The sequence below is a fragment of the Sipha flava genome, unplaced genomic scaffold, assembly GCF_003268045.1.
Source record: "Sipha flava isolate LNK unplaced genomic scaffold, YSA_version1 111_pilon_pilon, whole genome shotgun sequence".
Classification (NCBI taxonomy): Eukaryota; Metazoa; Arthropoda; class Insecta; order Hemiptera; family Aphididae; genus Sipha; species Sipha flava.
Window position 1 is genome coordinate 1,053,519 of NW_020271729.1, and position 16,840 is coordinate 1,070,358.

Here is a 16,840-nt window from a genome sequence, read left to right on the forward strand (position 1 = left end):
ATGCTTAACTAAACAGCCTTAAAAAAGAAAAACAACTTTCTGCTATTGTGACAGAATTTGTAATACAACTAAAATTTTAGGAATTAATGTATGTATTGGACAGTAATTTTGATCCAAATAATTTACTGTCTTGTAAGCAGAATTTATATTTTTAAACTTAAGATTTTCACGAAAATAACCAAGACGACGCGTGACCCACGATGGTCAACGATTTCCCTGAAGTAACGAAGATAATATTTTAATAATTTTTATTACACTGTACAAAGTGTATCATACTAGGATATTTGCGGGGTTCTCGCCCCCTTCGTCACCTCTTGGCTCCGCGCTTACTTTGTTTTACATTTAAATATTAGTTTGAATAAAATGCGTATTTGACTTTTGAAGTACATTATTATTAGCATAGCTTCATAATTACAAAGAAAATTAATAGTTTATTATATCAGTTGTCAGTTTAGTGTAGTGTATTTTTTTTTCAGTTAGTGTAGTCCGTTTCTATACCATCTGTTTGAACACAACGAACACTAAGTTTATGCCAAAAATATTGATAACACTTCGAACGCACTCAAGTTATCCACTTTTTTTTTGTTTCTCAGTAATAGATAAGATAATATTATCTAAACATGGCAATACAAGTTGTAGGCGTCAATTATCGTTTACATATCATAAATACTAATAAAAAATCCAGATGAGTTGTTGAACATTTATTTAAAACACTATGTATAGTATATTAAATACATCTTATTCAGTTTATAAATACAATTAAAAAAAGAATATTTATATATATATATTACGGAGAAAGACGAAAATTGGTAAATTACGTCATAAACCAAAATTATTCAATTTTGTAGATAAATGTTTGTAAAAAAATATATTTTGAACTCAAATGTACATATTTTACCGGTCATTGAGGTAATTTACCTAGACTAGTGGTAAATTATGATAAATTTCAAATAATGTATTAATTGTTTTACAATAGGTACTATTTAAAAATGATTTATTGTTGGTGGGTGTTTCATTTTTTATTTTAGGTACTTAATTGAATGAAAGGTTAGGTTAATTGAATTAAATAAAATAGGTGTATATTATAAATTATTTGTACAGTTCAGTTTTGCAGTCGCATATATTGAATCCTTGATGACCAGCTATTCCTTGTCCTGCGGCATCATGTAAAGTTATTTTCCTATCTTTAATTTTTTTTTTATGGCTTCAACTAGGTTATATATTTTTCTTTAAATGGGAAAATTTATGTTCTTATATAATTATGTTTCAATACGCCATATTCTGTACCTGATTCAACCATTCGGGTACTTATTTTATTTAAAATTATATAGACAGTATGAAATCAAAATTGACTAGCATAATTTATACATTTCATATTTACAAAAAAAAAATAATAATATATAATTATCTTTCTACTTTCGTTATGATATTTTTAACTTATGAAGCTTTGTTCAGTTCCACTTATCTTAAACTGATCGTTCACACCGAGATAAATACATCGAACATCATTCTCCAACTAAACTGGGGATTGATGTCAATAATCAGCGAATGTCTACATTTACAACAGTTACTAGTTTTTAGGTTTTTACAGTGGAATGACGTAATATAATTACCACATTTACATCATTCACCGTAACATATATATTCACGTATAAATATAAAATCTATCGTTGCACTTTTTGAATAAAAGGTTAGACTATTTTAATTAAAATTTAATTCACAATTTAATTTAGACATAAAATGCTTAAATCACCATTCGCTATATATAATATAATTTTCAAAAGATTTCATTTGGCTTATATATAGGTATTTTAAAATTATATTTTCTTAGCTTTTTTATGGTAAAATTTTGATAAAATTATTTTAGATAAAAAAAAACTCTTGAAATTTTTCATACTTATATTTTATTAGTTAATGAAAAAAAAATTGATTTTTATGAAAGTTTGTATGAACGTTTGAATATTAAACTGTGACAAAACTAGACAAAAATCACGAAAATTGAGAACATTTTTTTTATAATTATATAATATAATTTTAATACTTGGAGCTTTAAAATTGGATTGTTCATAAGATTTTTCTTGTAATGAATAAGTGAATAATATATATATATATATATATATATATATATATAAGCATTAAAAAATGAAATTTTGATAAAATCGTGTATTTATGATTATACGATATTAATTATTTGGTATGTATTCTATAAATATTAATGATATAGAACCATAGATCTTTCGAATTTAAACGTGAATTAAGATTCACAGTGATCATGTTTTTTTTGTTCTCGTGTACTTAAATTTAAAAATCCATGAATTTAATTCATTCATAATTAATTAGTAAATCACAGATATTTACTTCACATGTGCTTAAAACAAAAACTAAAAACTAAAAATATTTATACCTACTACTCTAAAAATAAATGTTTCATAAACAATATTGTCGTAAAATGACGGGACGGGTGGGTTAATGTTTATACTACGCACACGACAGCGACATGAAAATTATACGAACGGTACGAAGTTCGCACTACGAATCTATAATAATAAAATTTCAAATGTATGTAATAATAAACTGCCATGAGACCCCATACTGGATCTCGTCTTGTTGTATCCAGACAGCCAAGGGTTTTTTTTAGTTGATTTGCTCAAAAAAATATTTCGAGAAAAAGTTCACCTATCTATTTCAAGATTTGTAGATATATTTTATTATTATATTTCAAAAGTATTTAAAGGTTTTCCGGGTGTTTTTTATTGTTTATGGGTGAGATCCATAATAGGATCTCATGGCGTGGGTGACACTATCGATATTTTAATTAGTTTATATTCATACAAAGTGAGATCCAAATTGACCCCTCAATTTATCAAATCATTATACCAAGTGGTGGATTTAAAGGTTCAAATGAAGTCGGCAAATCCGAAAGAGAGGCCTCGTAATAAATGTATCACTAACATTCTTCACCCTGTTTTACAAAGCTGCTCGTTATACTCGCGTTTCCGTGATACGAAAATGGAAAATAGTACATTAGAAAGAAGGTGGTGATGCTGCGAAACTGATAATAAATCATTGTTCATAAACTCGTATAGTGTTCGTATACTCTGAAATTATATAGAATTCTATGAACAGTGTTAATAGTATTTCTAACTATTTCTATATTTGATCTTTTCTATTTTTGTAAAATGTTCTATTTTTGAAGTATTCGGAGTATTCCTGAGTATTTTCTGTATATTTTAATTATTTTGTTATAAATAAAAATGGTAATTGTAAACGATATTACAGTTTGTATTATATTTTTTCTGTGGTAAAATTTAGAAAAAAATTAACTACAATTTTTTTAAGCCTTAGTAAACAATTTAAGAAGGGGCCCCGTCGGCATTCGCTGAATAAACGATCGTTAAATCCGCCACTGATTATACCACAGTTATTATATTATTAATAAGTGTAAGATATAAATTAATCATGTGTGTATTTTTATAAAATAGGTTCATGGATTTTATGTAAAATAATAGAATTGCAAACTTATCTACTAATAATAATGTGTACTATGATAGAATTATTGAAACACTCAACGAATTGGAATATTTATAATACAATATATTATATGAATATGGGAAAATTTATCATAATAACAATAATGGAGGGAATTTTATCAATGACACTATGAGTTCTTGTACATTCGATGTTCATTATTCCTACCATTCACTTTGTGTAACTTGTTAACGTATTAAATGTAATAATTAAGTCAAAAGAATATTAAAGGTTGTTTTAATAGGATAAACAAATAAAATCATAAAAAATTAACAAAAGACGATAATTCCTTGCTAAAACCATCAAATAAAACTAGAAATACGTTAGAATCTAATCATAATTAATTTTCCGTGATATATGAGACCCAATTCGAGATCTCAATTACTAAAATTAACTATATGTGAGATCCCCAAATGGATCTCAAAAATTTTCTTGAGCATTTAGGTGAGATCCAGATATGGGTTTCGTGGCGGGATGGACAAATTTGACAAAAAACAGTTTGGCAGTCAACCAGTTAATAACAAAATTCACGTGCATTTATTTCATGTGATTCTATACGTGAATTTTAATATCACTTGTATCCGTGAATTTAACTACACGTAAAATTGAAATCTCCACTATAATATGACCAAAAACATCTTAAAATATGTCCTTAAAAACATCAAAAATTGAAAAAAAATAAATAAATGCAAATCAACATTTCATTTTCTTATCTTTTACTGACAGTTTATTTTATCTTTTGAATAATTATCTATAGCATTATTTTATGAATTAATATATATATATATATATATATATATATATATGTTACGGTAATAGTACGAATACTGGTGAAACCTAGGATTTACCGGTAAATCCTAGGTTTTACCTACTGTGATCGGTAAATGTCCGAAATTCGGAATTTACCAATTGTTTTCGATAAAACCTAGGATATACATTATTGCATGGTCAATCCCCCGAATGATATTAGAAGTTCGGACTTTTACCAAAGAGTTTTGGTTAATCTTAAGATTAACAATCAATGATTATAAAAGTCCGAAATTATATATTTTTTCCAATTCTGTGATAATTCTTACTTGTATTTATTCTTGTGCATTTGTGTTGATATCAATAGTTTTAATTTCATTTTTGACTGTGATACAGATTAAAATAAAAATTTTAATCATTGTGTCTTTAATAATTAAGATTTGGAACAGATTTAATAGAAGATTAATTTAATAAATTGATATCGAGGCCAATTGCAAGAAGTAATTTTACGAGCAGTATTCGTTTTACAATTGTCGCGGTCAGTATTACGAGTATACGCAATATTTAATGTCGCTTACAATACGATTTTATGAGATTTTATATGGTGTTGTGGGGTTAAAAAATAACAAAAATCATTTTTATGTATCATAACTGAGGAAAAATACAATATATCTTTAAGAGAAGTTAAAGTAGCTAAATCAGTTAATGTAAAAAAATAGTTCACTATCAGCGACTTAAATGGTTTGATATTGTTAATATTACTGGTAAAGAAAAACTGATTGTTCTATGAATGATGACTTCGAAGTAATGCATTATTATGTTCGGTATAATGAGTTAATATTACGCTCATATTACAACAGGCCAGGTAGGTAGAAACTGTATTATGTATGGAGTTAATAGCATATACGAAAATTTTAACATTGAGTTAATTTATATGGGTAAGAATTATCACAGAATTGGAAAAAATATATAATTTCGGACTTTTACAATCATTGATTGTTAATCCTAAGATTTACTAAAACTCGTTGGTAAAAGCCCGAACTGCTAAAATCAATAATGCATGTCCTAGGTTTTACCGGTATTCGCACTATTACTGTAACATATTTATAAACTAAAATTATCTTCTCCTATTAACAATTTATAAACTTGTGACGAAAAACAAAAATGTTTGAATTTTTATAATATACATACCTAAATGAATACTATTTTTCATTCACTATAAACCCCGCTATAAACATTGTTTATGAAAATCACAAAATAAAGCATTATAATATTATGCATATTATCAAAAAAAGCACCAAAATTTCGAAAATAGTATTAAAATTTAAAATAATTAAATATGCAAAACATAGCAGAATAATATTTTATTTTTTGAGTCTCAAATGCATATCCAATTTATACCTTACATTGCTATTTTCATCTGAATCCCAAAACCCTCAGCAAATGCCATAAAATCCGAACCCTGGTGATGACGGTCAAGTTTATTTTTAATGTTTATTGCTGGAATACTTCTCATACTTAGGATTTTTTTTTTTTTTGCTTAAAGTCTTTTTGCTTAATAGTAAATCAGCTGGTTTTATCGCTTATTGATAAAAAAATATTGTTACTATTATTAATACTATTTAGTTATAACATAGAAAATTACTAAATTTATAATTAAATGGTAAAACTAAAACATTTTGTACCAGGTAGACGTAGGTTTTACTCCCCACTAATCACCTTGGGGTGAATAATTTTAGCAAACCCAAGTTTTTGACTCAATGTATGTCTATGATTGACAGCCCTAAACCTATATAAAAAAAGAGAAAAAATAATGTTTTTATGTTAGGATGCAGTTTATGTAGTGGTTACATAACGTCGGGACGCATATTAGTATTCTGGGGTCGGTCTCGGTACCGGTTATCATTTTAGCTTTCTGATTGGTCGTTTGGTTTTGCCGCGCTTTTTAAAAACTGTTACCTATAACCTTGTTGTCTAGTATTATGTGTTATTTATTATTATCGAATTGTAATGCCTATTTATTATTTATGATACTATTGTGAAGTATGAGTATAAATAATCTTTAAAAGGGTTTTTACTTTTGAATTTTTGTAGGTAGCTTTTTAAGTAAAATATTATTAGTCAAAAAGTATCTTAAAATGATTTTTTGACTTTTAGTTGGTAGCTTTTTAAATAAAATATTATAAGTCAAAAAGTATCTTAAAATGTTTAAATTAATGGAATTTGATAATAATTAATTTCGTTCTAATATGTTTTCCGAACAAGATATTTGTAACTGGATTAGTATTCATGGTAAAAATACTAACACAAGTTGGTGTGTGAAAACATATTAGAACGAAATGAATTATCATTAAATTCCACTAATTTAAAAATTTTAAGAAACTTTTCGACTTATAATATTTTACTTAAAAAGCTACCTACAAAAAGTAAAAAGTAAAAACCCTTTTTAAGATTATTTATATTCACACTTTATAAAAAAAAATAATAAATATGTATTGCAATGAGATAATATTAATTAACACATAATACCAGATAACAGTTTTTTAAAAAGCGTGGCAAAATCAAACGACCAATCAGAAAGCTAAAATGATAACCGGTGCCGAGACCGACCCCAGAATGCTAATATGCGATTTGTGTGCAGCGTTACTATTAAATATTTTATCTGAAATCCAGTATTCATACATTCTAGCTATATATACATATGTAATTATTATTTAACGTGTTACATGATTTCGATTTTAACTATATATTTAGTCTTTGTTCATTTAGGTTATCAATTACTCATATAAACTATTCAAATACTTGATGTGTATTAAGAATTTATAAATCTGTAAAATTGAATCCACTGTTGTAACAAATAAATCGAGGAATCAAATCGAAATATCAATCAGATCTAAGGAATTTCGATCATTAGTTTTGAAATTAAAATGCAATTATAGAAATAATAGGTATATTTATGATTCCTGGGAACTAAATATAAAACAATAACAGAGAAGAAAATATAGCAATTACCAAAAAAAAAAAAATTTAATTAAAATATAAATGGTCAATGGAAGCTGTCACATTAATATTTAATTTTTGAATGAAAAATTATTCCAAAATATTGAACCATTTTATTTTAATATTTTTATCATTTGAGGGTCAAAATGTATTATTTAGACGTAACATACCAACATTATAAAGTAAATTAGAATAAAAACAAAAAAATAACATTGTTCTTCAATTTAAAAAAATTATTGAAATAAAATTGAATTAAAACGTTTACCTAAAATTAAACAATTATTTATAATAATTTGAAATTATGAATACTTATATTCAATAAAATATCACTGAAATACATTGTATTTAAAAATAAATAGGTATTTATACTTTTTTTTAAAAAATATATTTATATAGATTTATATAGATAAAATTACAATTTATGTGAATTTCAAACTATGGATACAAGCATATTAATACTTTTATTCGATTTTTAAGTCTAAATATAATATTAATTTACACATTATTTTGTCAATGTTTTTGATGATTACTTTTGTTTTTATAATTTATTTGAGATGTATCAGTATTATTGAAATAAGTTTGGATAATAATTTACAGATTTATATTTACATTAACAATGTAACATTATATTAATGGTATATGCGTTTTGTTGTTTTCATTCGTCTACATCTGGAAGAGGTCAGATAATGATTTTGTCGTCTGTTGGATGTGGTTGATTTTAGAAACGATTGTAGTCAGAAATAATAATACATGAATTCAAACTTCAGATATGTACGACACATAGTCAAGAGTACTATGATCCGTATAAGTTTTTTTAATTTGTTTTTTATCTATCCATAAGGAAGAATACATTTTAATCATTATTATAATTGTTCAACATTTAACATAATGTACAAATGTAACATTTGGTTGAACCCTTAAAGGCGATTGTTATTAAAATCGTAATTAAATTTAATAAAATAATTTCCTTTATCGTTATTGTTCAGTTTTAAACAAAATTTGAACATTTATCATATGGTATTCATTGATGTCCTATTTTTCAGTGATTTAGTCAGAAACTAATGTATATGTTACCGGCAATATGGATAATTCGGGTATTTTGTAAAATACCTAGTCATTATGCAAATTGCCAATTTTTTTAGGCAAAGTACAAAACATTTAATTATATGTTATATTACATTAAGATTCTTATAATTATTATACATTATTACTCATATTAAAGACAAAATTTAATTTTTATCTATTATTATATTATTACTATTATATAAATATTTTACTTAAACTATTATTTACTTATTATAACATATTATAGAAAAGTGACATTTTGAAGTACACACAATTTTATTTTTAAGGCAAATACACTTTTTATTTTGACACTTGGACTTACAAACATATTTTAAAAATCCTCGGCCAATTCTTGTGGAATAAATGTTTATCAACTCATTATACTGTTCATCAGATAAAAAACTAGTATAAGTGGCCAAATTTTTAAAAAGAATTTGTAGTTTGTTACAAAAATTTGACTTCATATGAATCGTATCCATAGTTACAACACCATAATGAGACACGAAAAAGACGAGATTACGATATTGTAATAAAATTATTAGTACGTTCAATATTGTATCTCAGAATTATTATTATTGTAGTAAAAGAATATTAATCTTTATTGCATTAAATCGTAAACGCAATCGTGAAAGTCATTGGTAGTAGGCGATGTCCAATTTTGTTTGTTTTCTTCATATTGCCTACTCCACGATTGGTATTATGCAAAATACCTAGGTAAAGCTTGTATTATGTATATTACTGAGTGATTTTTGGCATTTTGAAAAAATACCAGATTATCTATATTGCCGGTAACATATACAATGAGAAAAAGGATTTTATCAATGTTTTAAAAATAATAGAAATAAACTAAAATATCAGACAAAACATCCTATTTTTACTGATAACATCGAACTTAATAATTTTAAGATACAACCACATAAAGAGATAAGAAATTGAAATGAAACTCAACAAATAAGACTTCAATGAAGTTATCTACCATCTGTGATAATTATTTTCCCCGTAAATCAGAGATTAAAATTAAAACAATATGAAATTATGATAAATTTTATTGGTAAATTAATGTCATCAATAGATCCACACATGAATGAATTCACGCTCGAACCTTAATTATTATATTAATTTAACACCACTGGTTGTAAACACAGATAATAAAATAAATTCTTTATTATCTATAGTCGTAAATAGTATTTGTAATCAATGATTTAACGTTAGTTGTTTTTCATCTGCTGTCCTCGCCTATACGTATTTAGTGATTGAACTTGTTTGTAATATGATAACACAACGATTGCGTTGCAGATTCCTAGGACATTTTCAATATCAAACAATAATGCCACCTGTTCGTGTTAATTTTAAATAATCATAACAATATTGCAATAATCCGTGAGTAATCTTACATTCTCTTATTTTTCCTAGCCGCGGCTCAAGTTTAAAATTTACCGATTTTCAAAAGAGCGCATCGTGAGTAATACAATGTCGTCCGCGTTTAAGGCCACAACGACGGATATGGTCGAAGTTCAGAATAACAATACTCCCGTAACGGTCGCGTTGTCATGCGCTCGAGGTGAACGAGCCACTTACGACGTGCGAAGTGAACAGTGACAGTTTTTCGGAGATCCCTATCACGGATTTTGAATTGTCGTCGTGCTTTCAACGGCCTAGGGCCTCGCCCAGACGGAACAAACATTGTCACTGGAGGCGCACAATACAAACATGGGACCGGTCGGCTCGTGCCGAAAACAAACGTCGACGATGAGACGACGGCGAGTTATTAATATTAGGCACTATTGTTATTACAAATCGTTTGACTCACCTAGCGCGGATACGGTGCCCGTGACAGTGACGACGACGGCAACGACGTGCAGCAGAACGGAGCGAATCATTTTATTTTTTTTCTCTCTCTCTCCGACGTTTCGCACTTACGAAAACAAAAAACAACAACGTCACTTCTGTTCGCCCCGTCGACGACGGTTATGATTATAAGTGCTACGAATGTTAATGCGCCGTCCGTATAACGTGTCGTAGCAGCTCATCGCGGGGAGGGGACTAAAAAAAAAAAACGAACCGTAACGCGTTCGGTGCGTCGTTGAAACGGCGAGAAGACGATGGTCGGTCCGCTGTGTTTACGGCCTATTAGCTTCGTCCGAGAAACCGTCGTCGTGGTCGGAGGGCAACAGGGCAATTGGACGACAATTACACGTCAACGACACAAGGACTTCTGGACGACGACTGCGTGACTGATAAACATTGGAATTCCACCGCCACTTCTGACGGTGTACCAACCTAATGGAATTACCGATGATCTTAAAGCGGTAGCACGTTTCCTCGAACTGAACTCGTATCTTGGCTACGGATAGACTTTCACCGTCCTTTTAGGAGAGGGATTCGAACACGGCTGGTCCACACTTTTTCCGTGTAAATGTTGACTTCAAGTGCTGGATGAACTCCTTTTACTGAAGCACCACCTCCCCCACCCCAAATATGGTGCGATCGAACGTACACTGGTGTCCTTCGCCAGTTTGCAAGTAGACTAGTGCACCGAACACCGCCGAATCGTGTCAATGATGATAATTGTACACTTGTTTTCATGTTTAACCGACCGTAGAACAAGTTCAAAACTTGCACTGTACTGTTTTAGACAAACAACTGAGTATCCGTCTGTATGGAATAAATCATTTTTCAGGGTACACCATGAATATGGCTGTCAGAAAGGTTGCTATAATTTTAAAATTTGCAGTCCTACTTTTACAATATTGTTGATATCTGATCTATGCATAAACAATAAAACAACACCGATAAAAATATAAATGTCAATAAACAACAACTTTTTTATTACAAATCATTATATACTTTTTATTATAATAATAATAATAATAATGTATTTATTGTTATTTTCTATTATATATAATAATAATTATAAGGTTGAAAATATAAAAACAAAATAATTAAAATTACTACAAAAATATATTACAAATACCTATTTAATAAAAATATAAATACACTTTCAAGTGACTAGATTTAACTTCTAGAAAACACTTGTTGTAGGTGGGCACTTTGATATTAAAATACAATTTTGGTGAAAAATATTGATATACATAGTATAGAATTCATAAAGTTATAATCTAGAAGTCTTACACATTGTCTTGCATTAGGAACAATCCAAATCTTAAGATTGGTTATATCATCAGTCTTACAATGCTATGTACTATGCTGCAGACAAAATCTGATCATGTTTCAAACTGTTTATATATAGCAGTAACATAAGTCATCACTAGGTTCCAGTCTGGACGTTCTTGAGATATCATGTCATTGATGTTCTAAAAAATGTAAATCAATAGCTTTATCAAAATAATATTTAAACTTGATGAAAAATAAATATTTTAAACCATAGAATAAATTAAGCTACAGTAATAAAAGTAAAAATTAAAAAACTCATTTTTTATGGATTTTTAAAAACATAAAAATATCATGTATATTTTATCACTAAATTATATTTGAATAAATATTTTTATCCATTTTAATTTCTGAATTATTACCATAGTACTTTTAGGGTTAATTTAATAATACATAAAGCAACTACTTATAAAGTCTATAATCAAATATATTATTTTCTACTATTTTTACAATAATAATATACATGTTATGTTAATATATTATGTTTATACACAATGATTAATAAATATTTTGTTACGAATCAAGAGCATATTGGTGTGGAATTAGTAACTAATAAAGCAACAGTGTGTGTCATTATAATTTCATAAATACAATTTAACAATTTTACACATTTTAGAGAAATACCTATAGAAAAAAAAAACTATTTGATAATTTACAATGTATAGATTAATTATGAAAATCGAAATTTATGTATTCTGTAGAAGCTTATTTAAGTCTGGTATAATAATTGTCTAGACAAGTGATTTTGATATATTCTACTAAAATATATAGCCAATAAGTTTGGTGTTTTTTTTTTATAAATAAGTGATAAACAATTACATATCTTCACCATACCATAATAAAGCCATAGGGGTTTCTATATTTTTTTTGAAAAAAAAAAATAAGAAATTTACATATTAAGCCAAAAATATTTAATATATTTATTAGAATATAAAATAACTTTGAAAACTTACTAAAGTAGTTGGTATACCAACTGATTCAGCAGCTTCAAATGCTACAGTAAAATTACGTCTTGTTTCAGTTGGAGTTAATTCTGAATATGGTATTTGATCAGGTAAGTAAGTATGTAATAAAGCACATAAGGCTAGTCCATCATTCCATGAACTACTAAAATTAGTTATATCTATGTTTGGATATCCAATTGTTCTATTTTGACACCATTTAAGTAAGGCATTGCGTTTAGAACCACCGTTTTTCACAAGTGCTTGAAGAGGATCACGACGTTCGGCTTAAATAAATAAAATAAAATCTAATGAAATATAACCATAATAAATATGTTTGTTATAAAGATATATTTTAACAATTAATATTAAAATTAATAATAGTTTTGAATAATTTAAATAAAATTGTAATTCACAAAATATTAAGAAGATAAAGCATAAGGATACATAATTATATCTTTAATTCATTAAAATAAAAATTTACGTATTTCAGTTGCACCTCCAAGGCGAGCAAATGTATCTATGTTACGTGATGAAGAAAGTATTGATCCATTTGAACGGTAGTCTTCATTTTGACACTTCTTAATTGGATCTATACGCCAAATAAAAATTTAATTAAATTAGAAATTTTAATAACTCTAGGCTATTATTATTACCAGTTTCTTCGCAAGCAGAAATTGTATTTTTGTCTCCTGACAGACAATTTTGTTCTCGGAGTGGAGTTTTAAATTCACAGTCTCTTGATGATTTATTTGAATTTTCATTTTGACCTAAGCCATTTAAACTTGATGTTGAATTGCTTCGAGTAAATTCCGCTAGAGTTAAAATATGTTTAAAATTTGAACTTTATATTTCCAATAACAATAATAATGTATAGTATAAATACCAGTTTTGGCTTGCTTAGTAGCATTTTCAATACTTTCAATCAATGTTTTAACAGACAGTTGGCTATCTTGACGAGAAAGTTTAGAATGACTATTACGACGGCTTATCTCATGTCCAATAATAACTGGGTTAAGAATTGAATTAGCACTACATGTTAAAGCTCTAGGCTTATCCATATCTATATTTTTGATACCAAGAATTAATAAATGCTAGCTACTTAAAGATAAGATTTAACTACTTACGTCTTAATTTATCAAGTTGAGCTTCTAATGTTTTTACTTTTTCACGAAGACGTTTGTTTTCTGATATAATCTGTTCCATATCTTTTTCTACAATTTCTTTATAATCATTAGCAACTCTAACAGTTGTTAATAAATCTTCTTTAAATTGGTGCCATTCTTTTCTCTATATTTTTTTAATAACATAAAAATAAGTTATAATAAAGTAAAAATATATTAATACAGTACTACAATGAAACTTCTATTTAAATATACCTTCTAATAATGAAAATATATTTCAATGACCGTTTTGTAATATTTTATTAAAAGAAGACCAAAAAAATATATACAACATTATATATTCCTGGAAATTTATGTTTTGCAATAACTTTGAATTTCACATAAATTGTGTGTTAATAAAAGTTTCACAATACTATCAAAAATAAAGTATGTATTATAATTACTTCAGAATGCATTTCTGATTTTTCTTCTTCGAGAGCTTTTCGTACATTTGCTAAACACATTTGAGTTTCAGATAATACATCAGCAAGCTGCCTTTTTTCTTCAACATATTTCTGACATAAGCTTTGGGATTCAGCTTCTGCTTCTTTGGCTGATTTTAACTCTGATGTTAATGAAGCAACTTCTTCATGCCACTTATCTCTTTGCCATTGTAGGTCTATAATTGCAGATTTAGCATTATTACTAGCTACGGTATATTGTTCATTAGAATTTGTCAATTGTTCTTTCAGTCGATCAATTTCACAAAAAGCACGCTGAAGACGTTCTTGCATTGATGCTAATTGACTTTCCAAATTGTCTTTTTCACGTCTTGCATGATTTAATAATTCATTCAACTCAGATTTATCACCTAATTTATCTCTAGCTGCTTCTAATTCTTCAATCTAAAATGTAAAATAAATTTTGTAAATTTAACCTGACAACAATACATATACAAATAAATATTATTTAAAAATATAATGCGGTATGAGAAACATAATAATTTACCTTAGCTCTAGCATTGTCCAACAACATGAGATTATGGTTAATTTCAATATTTTTTGAAGATATCTCTTCTTTACTAAGAGCAAGCTGTTCATCAAGTTGTTTAACTTCTGCAGTTTTACTATCAACAGTGCATTCCAAAAATCTCACTCTCTCTAAGAGTTGATTAGCTTTTTTAGTTTCATTTTCTAGTGTTCGTCTTGATTCATTTGCTTCGGCATTAAGCTCTTCTTGTTTAGTTAACCATATTTCACGTTCTGCTTGTCCACTTTTAAGCAGTTCGACCAATTTTTCTTCCCGTTCAGTGACAGATGATGGAGGATTAGAACCAGGTACAAGAAATAATCCTTGTAAAGCATCAACTTTAGTGCGAGCATCTTCTAATTTTTCTGTCTGTTGACATAATGATTCCAACAATACACCTTTTTCTTTACCCAAACGTTCATTATCATGTTGAAGATCATACAGCTGAGACTGAAGATCAGCTAATTCTTGAAGAGTTGCTTGTAATTCTTCATTGGTACTAAACATATACGTATAGTAATAACAAACTTCATTGATAATTATATATTAATATCATCATTGACAAATTAATTTCATAAACAGGTACTTAACTAACCTGTAATGGGTTTCTTCCATTTGCACAATTCTATCTTGTAAACATGCCAAAGAAACCTCACTAACCGAACTAGAATTCTTATCCCAGTCTTGAGTATCTAGTAACTCCTATACAAAAATATAAAAACTAATTTATCAGGTCACAATTAATTGTTTTAATAATACAAACCTGACTAGCTGAATTTGGAGGAGCTATAGAAGCAGGAGCTGAGCTCGGATACCTCCGTCGATCATCAGTTTTATTGTTGGAAATAGAAGTGCATGACAAAACATTACGTGTACTTTCTATATGCATTGCTAGGTTACGTTCAGCTTCATCCCTTTGTTCCTACAACACATGATGTAATATGTTAATGCCAATAGGATTGTTAAATATAATGCAATATAAACATTTTCTTAATATATTTTAGGAATTTAAATAAAAATGCGATATTTTTTCACTTTCTACTTAATAATAAACCAAATTGAGAGAAAAAATAATATATTAATAACTACATTAAAGTAGATGCAAGCATATCTTCATACAATGTGTGTTTTTATAAAATTTTGAAATATTTCAATTAATTATAATTTTTATACATTAGTAATAAACAACAATTTTTAATTTTACACTCACTTTTAACAGTCCAACTTCTATGCGCAGTTTTTCCAATTCCTCAATATAATCATTTACATTTTCAGTTCTGTCGATTGCATTAGTCGGGGACAAACCGACGGCCGTAGCACCACGGCTGTCCATGGCTTCTTTTGGCAGTTTCTGTTGTTGTTGCTGCTGCTGCTGTTGTTGTTGTAGTTTATCCGTTTCTTTTGGCTGTTTGTTGTTTGGCGGGAAAACAGCTGATTCCATTGTCACAGGGGGTTGCTGATAGGGCCTCACCCCCTCGGAAGGGCTACCCTGGTTGTGGTTTCGGCGGAAAAGCGATATGAATTTCATCACGCGTATATATCGTACACGCAATCTGCTTAAAAATCGCACTGGCAATCGTATTACACAATAATAATACGAAAAAAAAGAATTCCTCACGATTCGATAACCCAAGCGCTTTGGCGATATTGCAATGTGTTGATTATCCAAACATAATAGTATTGTTATTCTGTCGGACTTTCACAATAAACGTTGTACATCGAACACGCTTACATAGCATAAATTAAACAAAACCATAAGCGAAATATTAATTGTGAGACGGACGACCGAAATTTCGATTGTGGTAAAACTTATAACAAATATCACAAAGATAATGAAAAACCGGTTAACAGGTGTTAGAAGAACGAAAGCAGAAAAACAACTGATGAAAATGGATACTGATAACGACGACGAATAACGTATATTGGTCAGGATTTTGTTTGTTAGTAAAAGGTCAATCCTGACGAAACCTAATACTAACGGAACGAATAATCGAACGGAATTTTATTGTTACAAATATTTCACAACACTAATTATAACTTTTAAATTATTTAATTAATTTTTTGTCTGAAAACCTTCATTAAATTAAACTACGCACGGTTTATATTGTTTATTTTAAACTTATAGAAATGTCATAAGTTACAAGAACACATTTACAGATTGAATTTTTATAGAACAAAAAAAAAAAAATTATAATTTGTTGGTAACTCACTCACGGATCCAGGTAATGCGACCAACGTTTTGGTTAACACCATTAA

At 28.1% G+C, this 16,840-nt stretch overlaps 2 protein-coding genes across 5 annotated transcripts in view; both read right to left on the reverse strand.

The window, feature by feature from the left end:
• Positions 1–11,115, reverse strand: part of LOC112689394 (vascular endothelial growth factor receptor 1) — a 24,993-nt gene extending 13,878 nt beyond the window's left edge. For 2 of the 3 annotated variants that reach the window (XM_025563106.1, XM_025563091.1), the window contains exon 1: positions 10,151–11,115. In XM_025563106.1, coding sequence (XP_025418891.1) covers positions 10,151–10,220 — 70 coding nt within the window. In that variant the 5' untranslated portion in view covers positions 10,221–11,115. The remainder of the gene's footprint in view (positions 1–10,150) is intronic. The other variant, XM_025563098.1, reaches the window with a different exon arrangement.
• Positions 11,116–11,330: 215 nt separating this feature from the next.
• On the reverse strand, positions 11,331–16,631 carry LOC112689415 (cytospin-A). Of its 2 annotated transcripts, none has more exons than XM_025563128.1 (11): positions 15,795–16,631; positions 15,348–15,506; positions 15,180–15,286; positions 14,564–15,083; positions 14,020–14,460; positions 13,580–13,742; positions 13,339–13,515; positions 13,109–13,267; positions 12,952–13,044; positions 12,465–12,739; positions 11,331–11,654 (listed from the first exon to the last, which is right to left on the reverse strand). In XM_025563128.1, the coding sequence occupies exons 1-11, from the start codon at positions 16,110–16,112 to the stop codon at positions 11,565–11,567; spliced, it is 2,502 nt and encodes an 833-aa protein (XP_025418913.1). In that variant the 5' UTR covers positions 16,113–16,631; the 3' UTR covers positions 11,331–11,564. The 2 variants fall into 2 exon arrangements, with proteins under 2 accessions (XP_025418913.1, XP_025418905.1); XM_025563120.1 differs by having other exon boundaries at positions 12,937–13,044; positions 15,795–16,629.
• Between the last annotated feature and the right edge of the window lie 209 nt (positions 16,632–16,840).